The sequence below is a fragment of the Ostrinia furnacalis genome, unplaced genomic scaffold, assembly GCF_004193835.3.
Source record: "Ostrinia furnacalis isolate ACB-3 unplaced genomic scaffold, ASM419383v2 OfSCF1042, whole genome shotgun sequence".
NCBI lineage: Eukaryota > Metazoa > Arthropoda > Insecta > Lepidoptera > Crambidae > Ostrinia > Ostrinia furnacalis.
In genome coordinates this window covers 628,401-649,497 of record NW_021131281.1, presented here as the reverse complement: position 1 = coordinate 649,497, position 21,097 = coordinate 628,401, and the positions used below count along the sequence as shown (strand labels likewise).

General features: G+C 36.9%; 1 protein-coding gene across 1 annotated transcript in view; it reads left to right on the top strand.

The window, feature by feature from the left end:
- The window catches only part of LOC114350970 (uncharacterized), a 62,585-nt gene that overhangs the window by 3,876 nt on the left and 37,612 nt on the right, over positions 1 to 21,097 (top strand). The window contains exons 2-5 of the mRNA XM_028301976.1: positions 1,426 to 1,602; positions 15,358 to 15,452; positions 16,899 to 17,036; positions 18,337 to 18,414. Coding sequence (XP_028157777.1) covers positions 1,426 to 1,602; positions 15,358 to 15,452; positions 16,899 to 17,036; positions 18,337 to 18,414 — 488 coding nt within the window. The remainder of the gene's footprint in view (positions 1 to 1,425; positions 1,603 to 15,357; positions 15,453 to 16,898; positions 17,037 to 18,336; positions 18,415 to 21,097) is intronic.

The window sequence follows — 21,097 nt, the reverse complement described above, 5'->3', positions numbered from 1 at the left end:
TTGAGATACGACTCTTAACGCTAAAAAATTAAATAACTAACACGATGTAGAGTTTTACTGTTATAAATTGTTTTAGTTCGATACTTAATTATAACGGCGAAAAAATTTGTATTCGAAATAAATACATATTTTGCTAAAGATATTCTCGATGACATAAAAAATACCTACTGCCTATTTTATAAGTTTTTTAGGGTTCCGTAGCCAAAATGGCAAAAACGGAACCCTTATAGTTTCGTCATGTCCGTCTGTCCGTCTGTCCGTCTGTCCGTCTGTCCGTCTGTCCGTCTGTCCGTCTGTCACAGCCGATTTACTCGGAAACTATAAGTACTACAGTGATGAAATTTGATGGGAATATGTGTTGTATGAACCGCTACTAAATTATGNATGTGCTCACGATTCGTTGAAGGAATCAATTTGAAAACTGACGAACCTTTTCATTCTGTGACTGTAATTTACCTATGTTCCACTATTGTAATAGTTACACATTATTGTAATAGTTAAATCTCTTTTTTCGCATGGCATCAATTTAAGTACTTATTATTATTCTGTGGTAATACTAGCTTTTGCCCGCGGTTTCACCTGTGTGAAATTTAGTTTGTCACAGATAGTGCGTAAACATTTATAATATTAGTAAGATTTTATAGTCTAAAATTCCCATGTACGGAACTTACTTCTAAAGTGCAACGCACTTTATTGCCCGAGACGTAATTTTTGCGCTGACCCGATAATCCAGTTGGTATTGTTGATCGAAAAATAATTAGACTTGTTGAATTGAGCAACAATATATCAATATCAAAACGTAGATCGTCAATAACATCAATGTACACGTGCGGCACAATTTCATACTAAACGTGTTCTAACTGTAAACAGCTTCTCTGTAGCCGCAGGCTGTGGTCTGTGGCCAGTTTGTACGGACTCCCATTGTGTGTATTGCAGAGCCCTATAGAGGATTTATTATTTTGTTATGTGTATTGAAGCCACGATAGCCGAACGGTGAAGGGTTCAGACTGGCCAACTCGTGATCCGAGGAACGCGGGTTCAAACCCCCCGACTGTTATGGTGAGCTCACTCGTGAAACAAGCATTTAGCTTAGTACGAGGGGCTAACGGGACTATTAGTGATATGTGCGATAAAATTTGCTAATAATCTTTACAAATTTTACGTGTTGGTCATCATAGCGCATAGAATTGAATCGGTTTCATTCATTTGATATGGTGACATTTAAACCAGAGTGTTGTGACGTGTCGTGTCGAATACTGAATCTATGAAATCGGTTCCATTCTGATGCGTCACGAACGACAGAGAAATATAACTCCAGCTTTAGACCAAGGAACTTTAAACTTGTCCCCCTCACCCGTAGTTAGATCTATTAGCTAGTACTCCATTTCCTCTTCACTCTTCCTTCTCTCTCTGGCTTGCCGATAGAAAACCGCGAAATTGACTCATTGCTCGTTAGTTACAGAGTCGTGCTGGAGGTGGCGGGCAACTCGGACGCGGTCATACTGAGCGGGCTGGAGGCAGATACACAGTACCAAGTTACTGTGGCTGCACTGTGGGGCGGTCATAAGTACAGAAGCAGGCCTATTGTCTTCCGCACACTGGGTGAGTTTTAAAAAGTTTGCTGCATAATATAACAGGTTTCCATGTGACTACAAGTAAATTATACTCGGACGCGGTCATACTGAGTGGGCTATAGGCTGATACACAGTACCAGGTTACTGTGGCTGCACTGTGGGGCGGTCACAAGTACAGAAGCAGGCCTATTGTCTTCCGCACACTGGGTGAGTAAGAATAGTTCTTTCAATGAGGTCACAGTCATCACCTATAGAAATAGATGCGACTATACTGAGCGGGCTGGAGGCAGATACGCAGTACCAAGTTACTGTGGCTGCACTGTGGGGCGGTCATAAGTACAGAAGCAGGCCTATTGTCTTCCGCACACTGGGTGAGTTAAATTCTTTTCATGCGGTCTAGCCATCTCAAATGAATAGAAACTCGGACGCGGTCATACTGAGCGGGCTGGAGGCAGATACGCAGTACTAGGTCACTGTAACTGCATTGTGGGGTTGCCACGAGTGTAGAAGCATGCCTATTGTCTTCCGCACACTGGGTAAATGAGAATAGTTCATTAGAAAAAAAAGAGAAACTCAACATACTGAGGTAGTACTGAACAGCGTCCGAGATCTAGTACCAGGTCACTGTAGCACGCACTGTAGCGGGCACTTTGGGATGGCCATAAGTATAGGAGCAGGCCTATTACCTTCCACACACTATGTGAAATGTCTGAACTCTTGTGGTATAATCCAATGGGAGGGCTTTTTGTTGACACGTACCTACAGGTCGTACTTGTTCACTGGATCAGTTAAAATACCTTTTTTAAAATAAGATCAGAGGTGGCTGTCGCAAGTATTTAAGTATGTTTATATCCGTTGTCAAGTACCCATAGTACAAGCTTTGCTTAGTTTGGGACTAGAAGCGTGGTGTAAAATGTCCAAGGATAATATTTTATTTATTTATTCTTGCAAATAAGTAAGTATATCACTATTCACAAAATACCTAATAAAATCTAAAGAAACCACAGACAGTTGAATTAATTTCCAGAGTACAGATAGACAGGTGGTAGGCCAGTAGAATTAAGCACAAAAATTGATTAAATCGGAAATAATTCCTACAAAAGATTTTTTTGCTTTAATGGCTTCATTGGTTGCCCATTAAGACTCTCCTAAGTTTTCGACTTCGACGGAGTTGTGCTTAAGTGGTGGGGGCCCCCGAAAGGGGCGTTTTTTCGGTTTTCCGGTTATACGCGTAACGGACTTACCCTATCGAAAAGTGGNCACAGTCATCACCTATAGAAATAGATGCGACTATACTGAGCGGGCTGGAGGCAGATACGCAGTACCAAGTTACTGTGGCTGCACTGTGGGGCGGTCATAAGTACAGAAGCAGGCCTATTGTCTTCCGCACACTGGGTGAGTTAAATTTTTTTCATGCGGTGTAGCCATCAACTCATCTCAAATGAATAGAAACTCGGACGCAGTCATACTGAGCGAGCTGGAGGCAGATACGCAGTACCAGTCACTGTGACCGCACTGTGGGGCTGTCATAAGCACAGAAGCAGGCCTATTGTCTTCCGCACACTGGGTGAGTGAGAATAGTTCTTTCAATGAGGTCACAGTCATTACCTATAGAAATAGATGCGGCTATACTGAGCGGGCTGGAGGCAGATACGCAGTACCAAGTTACTGTGGCTGCACTGTGGGGCGGTCATAAGTACAGAAGCAGGCCTATTGTCTTCCGCACACTGGGTGAGTTTTAAAAAGTTTGCTGCATAACACAACAGGTTTCCATGTGACTACAAGTAAATTATACTCGGACGCGGTCATACTGAGTGGACTGGAGGCTGATACACAGTACCAGGTCACTGTGGCTGCGCTGTGGGGCGGTCACAAGTACAGAAGCAGGCCTATTGTCTTCCGCACACTGGGTGAGTAAGAATAGTTCTTTCAATGAGGTCACAGTCATCACCTATAGAAATAGATGCGACTATACTGAGCGGGCTGGAGGCAGATACGCAGTACCAAGTTACTGTGGCTGCACTGTGGGGCGGTCATAAGTACAGAAGCAGGCCTATTGTCTTCCGCACACTGGGTGAGTCAAACAACTCATTTGCAATGTAATAGATAGAGACTCGGAAGCGGTTATACTGAGCGGGCTGGAGACAGATACGCAGTACCAAGTCACTGTGGCCGCACTATGAGGTAGCTACAAGTATTAGAAGCAGGCCTATTACCTTCCACACACTGTGTGAAATGTCTGAACTCTTGTGGTGTAAACCAATGGGAGGGCTTTTTGTTGACACGTACCTACTAGGTCGTACTTGTTCACAGGATCAGTTAAAATACCTTTATTTTTTCAATAAGATCATAGGTTGCTGTCGCAAGTATGTAAGTATGTTTATATCCGTTGTCAAGTACCCATAGTACAAGCTTTGCTTAGACTAGAAGCGTAGGTAGTGTAAAATGTCCAAGTATATTGTTTCGTTTATTTATTTTATTTATTTCTTGCAAATAAGTATCACTATTCACAAAATACCTAATAAAATCTAAACCACAGACAGTTGAATTAATTTCCAGAGTACAGATAGACAGGTGGAGGTAATACAGCCGGTCCGGTTAGTGCTAACGAGTCCCTCGCATGTCTCTTAGCCCGTTCACGGCGCACGCGAGCCGAGCACCAAACATTGTTTGAACTTCGACATGGACTAGGGTTTGCACTGTGCAATATTTATTTACAGCAAAAACACGGTCACAGTGGTGATAAATAATTATGAATCGAATATTCGTCTTTCTTTTTTGAATAAATAAGGAGACATTTTTTTAGAAACATCAGATATTAGTTGTTGAACTCTCTTAATGTATGTATATGTCACTTATTTAACAGAGTTTTTTTTTAAATAAACCTGTATGATTTTTGTTAAGTGGTTTACCGACTACAGCTGAGAGATATTTTATTTTTTACATCTAGATAGGTACTTACCTAAACACATTTAGCATCTTTTTTGTCTCGTCAATATTTCAGAGCATTCTCTACTAACGGTCTATACGAATAAATTCGAAAAAGTATTTGTATGGCAACAAAAAAATAAAACTCAAAAGGTAACCACTTTCCATGTCAATGTTTTATCTGTGGTCTTCACAGACGTCGTTACTAAGGGTCTGCGGTCCAATCAAAACCTAATAGTCAAGAGTGATTGACAGCCCTAACGAAAGCTGCGGAGTGCACACGAGTGCACGTAAAATGAAAATGCGATGTGCAGCAGACCGTGTTGGTATTTCAGTTATGTGGTCTCGCCGGATTACTAATGTTTGGCCAAAAAACGTATCCCAAATTATCACATCGCAAACAACGTTTCGCAAATTTTCACTTGGCAAATTCTCATTTGGCAAAGCAACTTATTGCAAACTTTTAATTCGCAAATGTTGTTTTTGGCATATTATTGTTTAGCAAATTATTGTTTGGCAAAGTATGGTTTGCCAAATGTTTCATTAGGCAAAAATATTTCACGATAAACTATTAACAAAATAATTTGATTGGTGCATAGAATGGAATACAAATTAACTTGTGGTTATTATTTTGTTTAGTGGGTAGTTAATATAAAATTTGTTNTAATTATTTATGTAATATGGCTTCCAGTGTGACTCCTGCGCTATAGGTACTCATAGCGAGTGACCGGAGCATGAAGCTGCAGCCAGCGGCGCATCAGCGGGGAGTCCCACCGGTNGTGGGTAACGGGGTACCCCCCGTTACCCACAAATCAAAGTATAAGTATGTGAAGTGTCAATTTGACCAAACAAATTATTTGGGATATAATATTGGGCAACATAAAACATTTGCTATATAAACATTTGCCAAGTAAAATTTGGCTAAATGATAATTTGACCAAACGAATTAGTTGCGAAAAGTACAGTTGCTAAAAGTTTATTTGGGAAATGAAACTTTGGCGATAAGTTGTTTGCGAAGTGAAATTTGGCGAAAAGTAATTTGGCCAAACGGAAGGATACCGGTCTCGCCTTTATCCGGATTTTAATAAAACGCCGTTTTACACTAAACGAAACGTCATGCACCCCTACTATGATTTAAATATGTATGTTTGTGATTTTTGACAATGATCAGAAACACGTTGTCAGCTATCTTCATTAGGTCACCGGTCTATCGATCAGGTGCTTACAATTGCCGATAAATATCTGGGGGCACGGCAGTGCCCCCACCAAGTCGAGCAAAAAAGCGGCACGGCCATACCATCCTTTTCTCAAAGCAATTCAGGCCATTTTCGACTGCCTGTAACTTCGTTGTGGATAAAACTAGAAGGTTGAATTTTCATTAGCTATGCAGGCATTGTAAAGACACGGTATGTTTAAAATTTCATTCAATTTGAACCAGTAGTTTAAGAATTATAACGGGTCAAAGTTACTTAATTTTGTCACTCACTGACTCACCGATCATCAAAACTCTAAGGCACTTCTAGCAGACCTAGAAGCTTCAAATTTGGAATATAAGTAGTGTTTGGTGTATGAATCAAGGAAAAACTAAAATATTTGGGGGCACGGTAGTGCAACCGCCAAGTTGAGTAAAATTTTTCAATTTCGGTCCAGTTTTCTAGATACATACCTGCTGTCTACAAAATACAAAAAGAAATGAGATTTGGGGGCACGGTAGTGCAACCGCCAAGTCGAATAAAATTTTTCAATTTCGGTCCAGTTTTCTAGATACATAACTGCTGTCTACAAAATACAAAAAGAAATGAGATCCCATCAAAAACAATACTTGTCGAAAAAACCAAGTCTCGCAACTCAGTTGTTCTACGGTAAAAAGTTGTGAGATCCATGTAATACTAAGTCCAGGCCAGGAAATCTTTAACGTTTTACATAAATATATTGACTTGGCCATCGCATGAAAACACGTGTAAATTAAATTATTTAGTGCGATGGCCAAGTCAATAATTTATGTAAAACGTTAAAGATTTCCTAGCCTGGACTTAGTATTACATAGATCTCACAACTTTTTACCGTAGAACAACTGAGTTGCGAGACTTGGTTTTTTTGACAAGTATTGTTTTTGATGGGATTATACATTGACGACATCATAAGGGTGGCAGGGAAGCGCTGGACGCAGGCCGCTACCAATCGATCAACATGGAAAGCATTGGGGGAGGCCTATGTTCAGCAGTGGACGTCCTATGGCTGAAATGATGATGATGATGATGATTGACCGCAAGATCTTTTCTAACCTCAAAATTAGAAAAGCTTTGTTATTGTTTCCAAAGGTTATATTTTTGGATTATCTACATTGAAAATAGAGCATTATTAGAGGATTTTTTTTAAATTTCCTGGTCCATTCGATTAAGAAGTAGTGATGAGACACTATAAATATCATTATTTTAGTTTGTTCATAGCCAAGTGTGTGTGTAAATTTAGCAGTGACAATGATAACGTTATGGCAACAAAAACACCAAATGCGGTTACCTGAATAACTTTGTACGAGAAACAAAAGTTACATAAAGTTTTTTGTTTGCAGTGCCAAGTTTATACGTCACCTGTCTCTGTAGGGCAGTAACCATAAAGATGGTATCAAAATTAGTTTTTTCGTGACTCCAACACTGTAACGAGTTTATGGTTAGTAGATTTATAGCAGGTGATAAAATTACTCTTGTTTTAAATATGAACTAGCGAGCTCCTTCTTAGGTATTGTGGTCTAGCTACAGTATGTGAAATGAATTTTGGTTTGTTATAAACCGTCGATGAATACCTGTCTTTTTTCACATAAGGAATTAATTGATCTTATTGTGACGCATAATATGCAATGACNGCAATGAATAATAATTTATAATTACTTAGTAGTTTACAGTAAGAGGAAAAAATATGTTCTTTACCTGGCGTACAACAAAAATGTGTTTCTACTAAGTAACCTAGGCTTTTGAACGTGTAATGTAACTTTAAATGGTTTTCTTAATTTTAATTTTAATTACTGCTATTAAATGAGGTTTATACAAAACAAATATGTATTAAGAACAACGCATCGCTAATTAAATTTACTTGAGCTAATTAAAAGCTGTAAATTTCAGCTAAAACGTGATTTGCATGCAAATTGTCAATTTTGTGCTGCAATATTTCACAAATTAATGAGTTTAATGTAGCTAGACCAATATTGTTTTACAAGAACACACGCTATATGAATTAAAACAGAGTTTGTGATGCATACATTATTAAAATTATTTATGAAGTATTTATAAGTTCTTTTTATTCTGAAAAGATCTTTGCAGCATTTGTCACACTGGATGTGTTCTGCGGTCAGGTCAATGAACGCCGCCCGCAATTGTCAGTTTACGATCTTTGGTCGTGCTCGTATTGTCAGATCGCATCAATACAAAATATACAGAGACCGACAGTATTGTTCATAAATGATGCAGGCTGCGTTCACTTTGACCTGACCTGACTTTGAAATACTTTAAGTGTCAATCTTAGCACAGAAATGAAGCATTTAAACCGAATCCTATTTTTAGAACATTTGTCCCCAATTCCAGAACCAGTGATTGTTGCATTTGCATAAAAAAACATGGTACGCTCCATTTGGTTCGCAAATACGTTCTAAAATTCCTTTCCCCGGTCATTTACCTGGGAGTTTCTTTCATTTTACCTTTCCCTGGCCACAATTTAACTCATTTGATATTCAAAGGGAAAACGGTCCTTTCCTCGCTGTTAACGTTTCAATTCTACATTACAAATTCTTCATCAACAACCTGTCAAATTAAAGTCATTCAACATTATAAATCTTTCATGGGAACCCACTAAATTCCCGGGAAATAACAAACGAGAAAATGAAGGTATGGAGTACAATCAGTCTAATAAATAAACTCTGTGTACTCATCAAGCTATTTTTCCGTTTGTGAGCTGGTATTGTCATGTACTTGACTCAATTTTCATTACTGTTTTCATAGAGGTCTACTCAGACACTCGTATTATTGAGAGGATCTGTATTATATATGTATTGTATCTGTTACAGTCAAAACTCATAATCGGTCAAAACCACTTTTGCCTGCAAAAATCAGTTAAAAATGGTCTTGACTGATGCCTTTGGTCAATTGACTAATTTTTCCAGTCAAATGTGGTTTTTACCAAGGGCGTTAGTCAAAACTACTTTTAACTGCAAAAAATCAGTCAAAAGTGGTTTCGCCTGATTTAAAATTTTACCAATTAGTCGAAATTTACTTCGGAAATCAACAAAAATGTGTTAAAAACCATTTTAAAGTAGGTATAACGTTTCAAGAGTTCTTAATAGTTAGTTATTTTGTTCCAAATAAAATTAATAGAAGAGTGAAACTATTTACTATGCAATTCTGTCAGTGACTGTACTGTCGAGTGTCGACCACTGAGAATGTGGAACTTTGGGACTTTATCAAAGTAAATTACAAACACGGAGTTGTAGGGTAGAGTCATTAATAGTGTAGTGTGCCACGTTAAATAGCCGGTAGGGGAAACGCGTGAACAATTTGTTTTCATTAAACATAAGGCATTTTTTGAGCTTCGCTTAGCACAAAAATATCTTATTCTTAATTATTTTGTCTCGCTTACTAAATGATAAGCGAAAACAAAACCGATAGCGAAGTGTTGAGTATCATCTGTGAAATAACTGGTCCACTATTGTGAAAAAGATATCCAAAAGGTGCGAACATAATAAGCCGCTTCAACGGCCGGTCTTTTTGGCCGCGCGACACTGGCCACTAAGAAACGTCATTCTTTTTTCGACGAGTAATATCGATATTCTTTTGTTAATTTTCTGTCCTCTTAACTCTCGTAGTCCACGAGAGCCAAAGAAGAAAAGAAACTTGTCTTTTCACGTTTACGTTTCCACGACTCGAATGTGAATTTTATAATTTCTTTCACATTGACACCATAATTTTTTTAATAAGTGTTAGTACTTATACTATAGTCACGAAGTAGTATGGACTCAAAAATATACTCAAGAGCCAATCGACCCATTACAAGAGGTAAATAATATAAAGGTAATAGAAACTCATTGTAGAATTGTTTTTAATACTCTTAATACTGCCTTTACTATATATTTTTTTTATGCATAACAAGGTAGGTATTTGACGGCTATCGCACCTGGCGTTAAGTGAGATGCACTCTAGGATATGACATAGGATGTTATAGAAAATAATGTAATTAAATCACAATAGATAAATGTATACTAACTAAGCTACTTTGTATAATATGGTCATAAACCAACCTATCTTCTCATTTTAATCCCTGTTTTCTAAATCCCCAGCAAGAGTTCTTAGGTAACTCACTAGGTAGTTACTATTCACAAACTTATTTAATCTCAGTTCTAAATAAGTACTTCAACTGTCTCCATTTCCTTACAAGAAGTTTTACAACATCAGTAATACGACAAAGTTCCAACACACGCGTATTGTCGTACAAAAGTACCTATTTGGTACCTACGTCAAACTAGGGCGTGTACAGACACGCTATATTTGTCCTATGCCCACTGGGAGTTTGACTACACGCACGGGTACACGCAACAGGTGGAGAACTAGAAATATATACCTTAAGTTTTGAACAGGAAGGTTGAGAATTGAGAAGGAAATGCGTGGGACACTTGTATTGAGAGCGCTACTTTGCGTGACAGTGTAGACACGGGCTTATTTGCTGCACTTTTGAGTATGTCCACTCTAATATTCATGAAAATGAGAGTCATTTGTTTCTTTCTAACGAAATTACGGTCACGTGACATAAAAATTAAAGTTATGAAGCCCTATACATATTGTCGAAAACTACATTTAATAATGTTTCTAAGACATATTTTGGAAATAAATTAGAAAACAAACTTTATTAGGAAATGGCATGAGGACAATTATATTATCTTTATCTTTACGAGTATCTTTCTCAGATTCTATCTGACAGAATTCTTAATAGGCATTATAAGACTTTATCAGCAAATAGTGAAACACCGTCTATAGACAAAAATAGTGATGTCACAAAATGTAGCGTTTTTACTAACACCAAAAGTAGGGCTTTTATAACCTGTTAACGGTCCTTATTAATTATTCTGTGCCTCTGGGGGGCTGTGACAGTTACGAAATACGCCGCAACTCATTTTTAAAACCGTATAAACAGTATTTACTCGTAGGTAAGTATAGTCTGCCACATATTAGACTACACATTTTCGTTGCGAAATAGCAGCTTTTTTAACCAAATAAGATGTCATAACTTTAAGTTTGAGACTTCCCGTCGAGTTTCTACCGTGAAGATTTTAATTAACTCACAAATCTGCTCAAAATATTGATTTAAGCGTCTTATCAAAATAATAATTAGGCACGTAAGAAGTATCTTTACGCCCGTATTTACAAACATTACTTTGAGGTCTCACAGTGCGCGTGGACGCACAGGGTGACACACGAACCAATCATAGAGCAGATTCAACGCTGTGCGTTCGTTTTGCTGCTTCACTTAAGCAAGCATCGTTTGCGAATACGGGCGTTAGTATAAATAATAATGTTTAATGTTCAGTAAGTGCAACAAAGTTGTAGACAAAATAAATCTGAACTTAAAGAAATCGTGGAAATATGATAAAATACTTCATTATAATTTTTGCTTGCACTGTCTATAACTTCTGATTGTCAGTTTGTCATAATATCATAACTTTTTGATTATTTATGCACATGATTTTTTAAATTAGATTAATATAAGTATAAGTAAAGAATTTGATACTAAACGAATTTTTTGGTTTGTGAAGGCAATTTAATACGTTGTTTGTAAATAACTTTTGTAAAAGGATATCGTTGTAAACCTCAACGAAGCTTGACAAAGTTTATTTAACTGAAAGGTCGTTGACCTTGTAACCGTGTGACATCTACAGTTACTATCCTGTAATGGACTAACCAAATTCGACATTTATTAGCTTTAACAATATTGAACACAAGCTGATCCGGCGAATTTCGTACCCCCTATGCCCATTAGCGTAGGATCTCAGAAATGGTAAAATAATTTTTCAATTTGGTCTAGTAATTTCGGAGCCTATTCAATACAAATAAATAAACGATCTAATCTTTCCTCTTTATTAATCGTTCCTAAGTTAGAGCAAATCATTATGAAACATGTGACGTCAGTCCAATGGTGCATGCGTAAGAATTTGACGTTCTGAACTTTGTTAAACTAATAAACCGGTGGTTATTGTATGGAATTTGACAGATTTTTGACGTTTGTCAATGTTAAAGTAAGATGGTGCAACCCAGCCTTAACGTTGGAATTTTAATATTTCGTCTATTGCTGAAACGTCTAGCAACAATGCATAGTCCTCTAGTGAATACGATATCAGTTCCACAAATACTCGTTTAAGGCTTCATTTATTTCATTCTCGTATATTCTTGCAAATAACAGGTGACAGGTGTCCTAAAAAACTATAACAATCAAAACCAAGATACGATTATGTCGCAATGAAATTGATAGTCCAATAATAACGCTCGCTATCATCCCATTATCTTTCATCGTCTTTCTCCCGCATTCAGTTAAAGTAGCTCAACAGTTGTAAAGGTAAAACTCCACCGAAAGTTTGCGAACAGATTTAATTTTCATTTCGAACTTTGCGCCTTATGAGAGCATCGAAAATAATACCTACAAGACTTTTAGTCTTGACCTACCAGAGTATAGAGTACTCCAATTTGTTTTATTTTAGTTCACCTGACGACGGGGGTTTGAAATACCGACCCTTGAATTGCCAATGCCACAGTGACGCCGTTGGGCTATGATTTTTATCGCCATAATGTTATTTAACATATTTTATTTACCTAATTTCTTTTTATCGCTGAAGTGTTTCTAACATTAACTATCCCCGTGTATCTAGCCTATGCCCTGCATTAGGTACTCTTTTTTGCTCTATTAATACCTATTAATAATACTTAGACTAAATATGTTTCAGAGACTTTCATGTGCTGCTGTCCATATTCGGCGCTTCTTTAATTCATAATTCGAAGATTCATTTGCGAATCGCGATGGGCACTGATCTGAAGCACATAACAGTGGAATCTCACCTTTAAAAACACATTTGCTCCACAGTGAATCTTTCAGTGAATCAGATTTATATTTTTCCGCATTTGTGCTTCTTCAATATCTTCTAGTGAAGTGATTCTAGCTCGGGCTCGGGCGCAACGAATATGATCAACTTTCTTTTTATTTTCGTATCTGCGATTCTTCAAAATCTTATAGGGACGAATCTCTGAATAGCTTTTGCAGTGGAATCTCACCTTTACAAACACATTTGCTCGGGCGCAATGTTGGCCGCTCTCCAACCAGCGTTTGCTCGTTTGATCTTCCGGGTGCAGTAAAATAATGTTAAGCGCATCTAAACAAGAGGGTTATTCTGATAATTGAACGGAACATTTCTTAGGCGATATGGTTACAACGTAAGCGTTTTCCTAACTTCGTTAGTTCCAGTAGAGTGCGTTATGCAAAATGGTATTTTATTTAGCCAATATGATGTAACGCTTTTTTATTCTAGTCTACGTTTGGTCTCAATCACACATGGTGCTAGTGATGATAAGGTCTAATATGCAGCACATCTACTCACTAATTTAGAGTTACAAACGAAGAACGAAAAGAGAGCTATATCACTCCACGTCGGCATCTTTTAGTCGTGAACAAAAAAACACCGTTGTCTCGAGTAATAATATTAGACTCTAGGAGTAGTTTGTAGTTATTATCACACTTAGCTACATTTTAAAGCTCACTGCTTATTATCCTTCAAAAAGCTTTTCAGTTTTTTCGCTTCACGTATTTTATATCGTTTCATTCTCGTTCCAGTATCGCCAGACGCTACCAGAATATTCAGTCCATCCCAAAGTGCAATGGTCGAGTGTTTTGACCGATTTCTAAAATTGGACTCGACATTTAGTTTATTAGGTCTTTGTGGAGTGGCCGTTGGGTGGTGCAGGTCATTTATGTAGTTTTATTTGAAGAAGCTTTATGTTATTTTAATTATTCGTCCATATATCCAACAGGGAGTTGTTTCTACCTGAACGAGTTTTGTGTTTGGTTGAAATAGAATAGGACCCTCTATGTAATACAAGCTATTTAGTTTGTTATTATTATGTATGTTTATAATATGTTTGAACAAGGATTTTTATACTTAAACCAACGCGTGCAGATCGCCATCGTCGGCGCGATCATAGGCCAATGACAAGGTCGCGCAGACTGTCATGGACTGTCAAGGGTCGCGCGACCTGTCATTGGCCTATGATCGCGCCGGTGAAGTGGTTAAAGCATACACGATGCTAGCCATGTGGTTCTCGTAGAGCAGAATAGGACCTTGAAGGACTGAAAAATGAGATTAATGGGACAAAATTAAATGTGCGAACATGAGTCCTCTCCAATTCTTGAGGTCTGCGTTGGGAGTGTAGATCAAATTCTGCATTTGTCTATGGTAAATTAGAGAAAGTCTTGCTCCTGCATTGTAGACTAAACAACCTGATGATAATGATACTAGAACAAGTCTAATAACATCAACAAAACATACATCGAGTAGTCAACGTTAGTTCAGGGAGCGTAGTGTGTTTACGTAAACGCATTCGATATCGACTGCGTTAAAAAAATATGAAGATTCTATTTCTTGAAAGTTTCCGATAGGGGGCGCTGTACACTGTACAATCCGTCATACATTTAATGTCACTTTTTGCAGTCGATACGAATGCTTTTGAAGTAAACTCACACTACACCCCCAGATATCGCTTATGTTAATCCATCAAATGGAAGGTGAATAAACCGTAAACTTGTGATATAATTTGACACGCTCAGAGAGGCGTAAGTTAGAGCAGCTTACGCAAATTACCTGACTAATTATGAGAAAACTGGCTCCAAACTAGAGGCAGTAGAGCATCCATTATGCAAGGAGAACTGTGCTCACCGGCGGATAAGTTTTGGTTGATTTTTGAATAACTTGTGCAATATTGGAATACTTTGTAGTAGGTATTTCTAACTGCAACATGTTGGAGATTATATTGTTGCTATTAGATTAAACGTCAAAGTTTAGGGGGAAGGATGGTCATCAATCTAATATAGCAGTTACTCTACTAATTTAAAAAATATACACTTATGGCGCTTAATCATGAAATAAATATAATCAAATCTTTCAAATTGAGGCAGTTGATTAAACAAATAGAGACGCAGATACTTAGGTACAGCTATCAGTATTATTAGGGTTCAATTCGTTGAAGAAGACATGATGTTATTTGTTTGAAAGCACAGAGGGTCTAAAGGGTTCAGTATACTGAAAGCCTAATGGTGTACTAGTTCGAAGAAACTGGTACATTACTTCCTAATGCTCGTTTCATGTCTACTTGGAACCCCTAAGGGCCTCCCAAATAGTACATTTTGTGAAAGTCGCTCTGAAGCGAACGGTCATTAACAAGTACACTTGATAACAGTCATTTGTTTTAGGTATTGTGACGCTTTACTACGCCTAGATTCTAAGAAACACTGAGGGAAATGAAAAAGCCTTTTTAATCACAAAGTTCAAAGTTTCAGGGAGCTATTGATAGAGCTTGTATTAATATAGACTTTTGAAATCGAAAATTGTTTCTAGTTAAGCTACAGACATTGTTTAAACCAAATAGAACATTAACTATGCTATTTTGAAATAGGTAGCTAAGATTTTTTTTCCAGTCTCGGAAATTTGTAAGGTATACCAACCAATAAAGTAATGCCAAGATTTTTTTTATTGACTGTCTTTTACAATTGCTTCTAGTCAATTAGAGAGGTACTGAACTGATGCTAAACTATACTAATATCAATTTGATGTTCACAGAGCCTCCGCGGACATCGCCGCAGCAGGACGGGGGTCTAGCGGGCACCCCGCGTTCCTCCGTCGCCCCTCCAGACCCTTCGCCAACATTTCCCACGGTAAATATTTAAATAAATAGAAAATAAGTACCTTCATTGATGTAAATACAATGTAGTATAATATTGGGACTTTGGCTCTTAAACTAGTGCAAACTGTGTCTATTTAGGAACAAAATATGTGGCGATAGAAATTTCAAGTAAAATTAGACATATCTACATGTCCGGGAAAAAGTAATCAAAATCGAAATTGCCAACCGAAAAATGCCGGTACCTGTATAATTTAGATCATGTAGCAATGGTTTTATGAGTATTATGTCATGTTGAAATGACATGACATGAGGACATTATAAAAGTAGCAGGAAAGCGCTGGACGCAGGCCGCTACCAACCGGGTAACATGGAAAGCATTGGGGGAGGCCAATGTTCAGCAGTGGACGTCCTATGGCTGAGATGATGATGATGATGATGTCATGTTGCTTAAAAGCTTTTCACAGTGTGAATAAGGCTTAAGAAAACGGAGGCGTATTGATATCATTAAAGTATACTGCTCTTGACGCTATAATTCTTGCTAATAACATTTACTTTGATCCCTCCCTTAATGATACCTGCCATACTCATTTTGTCGTGTCATTCAACTACGTCACGAAGCCTAAATAGAGCACATCAGAATGTACATTTTTGTGGTAAAACAGTACCTATTACCAGTACATAAGATACCACAGTATTTAGCTTGATGCGCTGTCGACTGTACATGGAGACAAAAATAAGCGATCGATTGTGACCCTTTTTCCTTCAGACATAAGGAACGGTAGGATGTACAACAGTTCTCGTTTGTACTAATCCCATATTACGTAGTAAGCCTTTATTACGACCTGGATATAACTATTACAATCGGAGTTAACAACATATCAGCTAACTTGAACCATTTCTACGAATCTAAAGCTTGGCCATGTCTTTTACTTAGAATTGAGAAGCGCTTCACTGCATATTTGAGATTCTACATACCTATTTGATTTAGTAAAAAAAAAAGTCTAAAAGTCAAAATTTCTTTATTTGTTTAGACTAATAAATAGTTCTTACAAATCGTCATTTTGCTCTTAAGGAGCCTCTACATGTCTCATAATCTTTTTACCCTACCAGCAGAATTATATGTAATAGATATTTATATCTAAAAGCATGAATGTATAGAAACTTTACAACGTAGTGTTCTGTTCTTAATTGAATAAAATAGAGGTAGTTAGTATGTAGCTGAAACAGATTTTTTCCGTTTCAGTGGGCTTATTAAACTAAAATAATACATAGAGAAATGAAAACACTTTTGTTTGTTAAAACGTAAATGAAGAATTTTGATTTGGCCTTTCTAAATTTATTGTTTTTATTTACTCTTTATTAAGATCATTTTAATAATTAAAGTTAGCAGAAATTCCTGGCAAGTAACGCTTAATGAGTCTGTATGAATATAGTCTTTATAAAAAGACAATTTATAATTTTCATTTATTTTGTACAGATACGAGGGGTGGAGATCGGCATCGTAGTGTTGGTGCTGATAGTGTGGATCGGGGCCATAGCGTTGTTCTTCAACCGTTGGGGCAAGATCAGGATGCTACTCCCTTATCAGCCAGATTATAAGCAGGAACAGTTAAAGGTACATAATACATACAATCTTTAGTTACTGATAAAATTCACTGAAACAAAAATAAAGTGTTTTTAAGCATAATATTATGCAAATAGTAGGTAGGCCTACAAAGTCTCGTGACGTATTTCACAAAGGCTTACGTTGTTGAATCGGGTTCGGCTTTAAAGTACCTACGTGCTTATTTTTTCAAACGTTTCATTTCTGAAACAAATAAAGCAGTACTTTTGTATTACCTACTAGCAACTAGTTAACATAATTATATTTATTTATAAATATCATCCCTATTTTAATACTAGTAAATTCATTTCAAAAGAATATTCTAGGAACATTTCAACGAAATCTTTATTAGATGTTATTGAAATTCATGCTTTAATAAATCTACAAGTATTTTCCAATAAAAATTCCTGAAAAAACTGTGTGCCTACCATGAGTTTACGTTAGGTGTGCTCGCTAGCGACTGCGTAAAAAAATGACACTTAAATGTATGACATATTGTGCAGTGCCCCTAGCGGCTACTTTCAAGAAATAAAATCTTCATAGAATTTTTTGACGTATTCGCTAGCGAGCTCACCTAACGTAAACTCATGGTAGGCACACTGCAAACAAGATTATTCAAATTATGTTCTCGTATGTTCACATTTATTTATAATGGATATAAATTGTGTTAACATTACAAGTTAATTTAAATTTTTCATCTTTATTTACTCTCTTGTTTTACTGCGTATTGGCTCCATTGTTATGAGCTAAATGCCATCTCTACATAATTCTTATCTGTGATTGAAAATCAAGGGTTTCACAGTTCATTTGTTTGCGTAAAATGAAAAGACTAGTAAATTTACATCAATGTTAGATGATATTATTGAAACATTTTCACAATTTCCATACAAAATATAATTTTGGCAGGTGGACCAGTGTCCCTCCCATGTTCCAACGTCGCTATAGGAAAACAAAATGGTGTGTTATTATTCATATCCCAAATTGCTACATCCAAGTCGAATCCCAAGACGTACTATTCTTTTATTTCCAGCATAATAATACCTTTATCCTCATTGTAATGCCCTTCAAAATAATATTTCTGTAGAACCGGCTGCTATTGGATGTAAGAGTAATCTTTTAGATAGTTTAGAGGCATCTAAGTAGACTTCTTCTTTGTAGGTATTATTACTAAAATGACTGACGAGCTATTTTATTCAGTAACCTTTTTACGTTTTAGCTTGTTAATGAGATGTATTTAGTTTTCTCTAAATTAATCTTTATTGCCTTGCAGTTAAGGTTAGATTTGTTTTTAAGGGTATTATTGTCTTGACAGGTGCCTGGAAGCAGTGCTTTGGCGGCGGCGACGGCCGGAGGGACGTGTGGTGCTCATTCCGCGCCCTCAGCATGCTCGGTAATTATAGTTTTAACGCTATCATTTAACGCAAATTATATCAGTACCGTACGTGCCATACATATTACTTAAGTAACCTATGGTACGAATATCTTAAGGTACTGGAGGTATTTATATTGTTACTAGTCTTGTTATTTGTAATTTTTCAAACGAATAACCCTACTTTTCAAGTGCTTTGATTTATTTCAGAGTAAGTGAGTATGGTACTATATTTTGTTAGGTCTTCAATTTCTAGGCTGCATAATGGTTTGTCGTGAAAAAATATCCGGTGCCGGAGTTAAATGATCCTTTTTGGATTGACTTCTATAGGCACCATAATAATATGACAATAATTTCGACAAAGACAAACTTTGCTTTTTCAATAATTCCGGTAAAACTGGAGTAGCAATATCAAAATCACAATAAAATCCATACCTAATCTCAAGGTACATAGAGTCTTTTTAAAATTAGCCAAATGGTGTATTATATTATAAAAATCTGCATATAAGTCAACGTATTATTCCATTATGTATCTGATATTTGCATGAATTCCCACTTCTGATGTATGGTATGGAGTCACGTGCATAATTTGTCACGCGATGTGCGGCAATCTTTAGATACTATCATATTTTTCATTTACCCTTTTAAATGACTGACTTAACTTAGCTAGTGTTTTGTTTAAAATCCAATCGCGTACTATCGATTATTATAATACTCTGAATGTATAAAAACAGTTTCAAGTTTCGTAGTATGTTTTTACACCCTTTATTGCGGTGTAAGAAGTTTCTGTTTATAATGATATGCATTTGCCACTTAAAATTAAATGATTAATGCCCGTTTTCACCATCAATCCCTAATTTTTAAGTGAACCATATGAAAAAATTCCTGTTACGTGTTACCATAGGGGTCACTTAAAAATAAGGGATTGATGGTGAAAACGGGCATAAAGCTCATGTATTTACCGTTTCTCAACACAAATAAAGTCATTATTCCACGCGGACGAAGTCGCGGGCACAGCTAGTAGATAATAAAGAAAATTGAACTGTATGCAGTCTATGCAGATATTACGAGTTTTTAAATTCATAATAATATTACTTTCCGTGTCGTGCTCAAAATGTTATGCAGTAAAAAGCTGGTTTAATAATTTCTCAACATAAATTGTTGACTGGCATGCACATACAATTATTGGCTTTTATTTTAAATGCGAATTAAAATTACAAGTATTGATGCACCAGCCGGGCTAGGGTGCGCGCCGTGATAAAATCTTATCGATGATTTTAGACGACAAATGTATGGGCTTATCACATAAAATCGATAATTGCGTGATAAACGCTTATCGTGGCGCGCATCCTAGGCCTAACTATTGAACTTCTAAAATAAAATTAAAAGTTTTTGGGTTTAAAAATCCATTAACACTCTTATAATCCCGTTTGAAATTAAAATTAAACATAACTAAGCCTGAGTTGCACCACCTAAGTTTGACCGTAACTATGACGATAACCGTTGTTTTTTATATGGAGTTTGACAGATTTTTGACGTTTGTCAAATTTAAAGTAAGATGGTGTAACCCAGCCTAAGAAACTTATAATTGGCGCAAGTACACTTTATAAGACGTAATATTGTGAACGAACACCTTCTCGATTAATTTCTTCTTCCCCCACCCGTGCGTTGCCCATACTTCGGGGTGCGGGCTAGCGCTTCGTTTTGGACAATTTTATTATGCTGCTTATATTATACCGATCACTGGCAGGTAATTTCAAGTTTTGTTTAAGTGGCGTGCCTTTGGGCATTAGCAATTATAATCGCTCCAAGTTCTCAAATAACGCCAAGTTCAAGGACTACCTGCAATTGGGAAACCTTGCAGCACACAGTTACTGTGATTACTATAATTTAAAAAACCGGCCAAGTGCGAGTCGTACCCTAAAGCTGACGGTTCCGTATCATTATTCATCTCTATACACTTCCTTACTCCCCACTTTTACCCATCTTACAATTTAGGAAATGTCGTCCACCTTTCTCAGTTGGACATTTCTTTAGGTACCTACTTATAATTAATATTTCTAAAAATTAAGTACTTAAATTACATGTCTCCATTTTTCTGTGCGAGCAAGGACTAGTACCTAGATGTAATGTACCTATATGTAGGCAGACCTGCCAACTCGATGGACTGACGATCTAATTAAAGTTGTGAGCAGCGCACCTCCTAGGTATACTTTCGCTTAAAAGAAACAAATGTAAAAAATGTGTTGTCTTAAAAAACAGACGGAGAAGTGCTTCGGATCCCTAAAATAACCATTTCACCAAATACCTGAAGGCAAGATAGTGAATTTATTTAAGCTTGCAAGCCAAACAATGGCGTGATCCAGTAGCACCGCATTGCAGCTGCCGCCAAGGCCGCGGCAAATCCTGCTGCAAGAAGCTATATTTAGATGCATTGTGCGCCTAATGGTCACACAGATCGAATGATGAAGTCGATAAGGCAATTTCAAAGCGGTTATAAGCGGTCGCTTTGTGACATTTGCGCGCTAAGAACATTGCACTTTGTTGATCGTGGAAGGTGAAAAATATTTTATGAAGCGAAATATAGGCACAAACTAAGCAAAGTTTGAAGTGAAAGTACCAGACTACGATATAAACATTGTTGATTATATGACAACAACTTGGAGTTTTGTATGTATTTTTAATTGAAAATACATGCAAACAT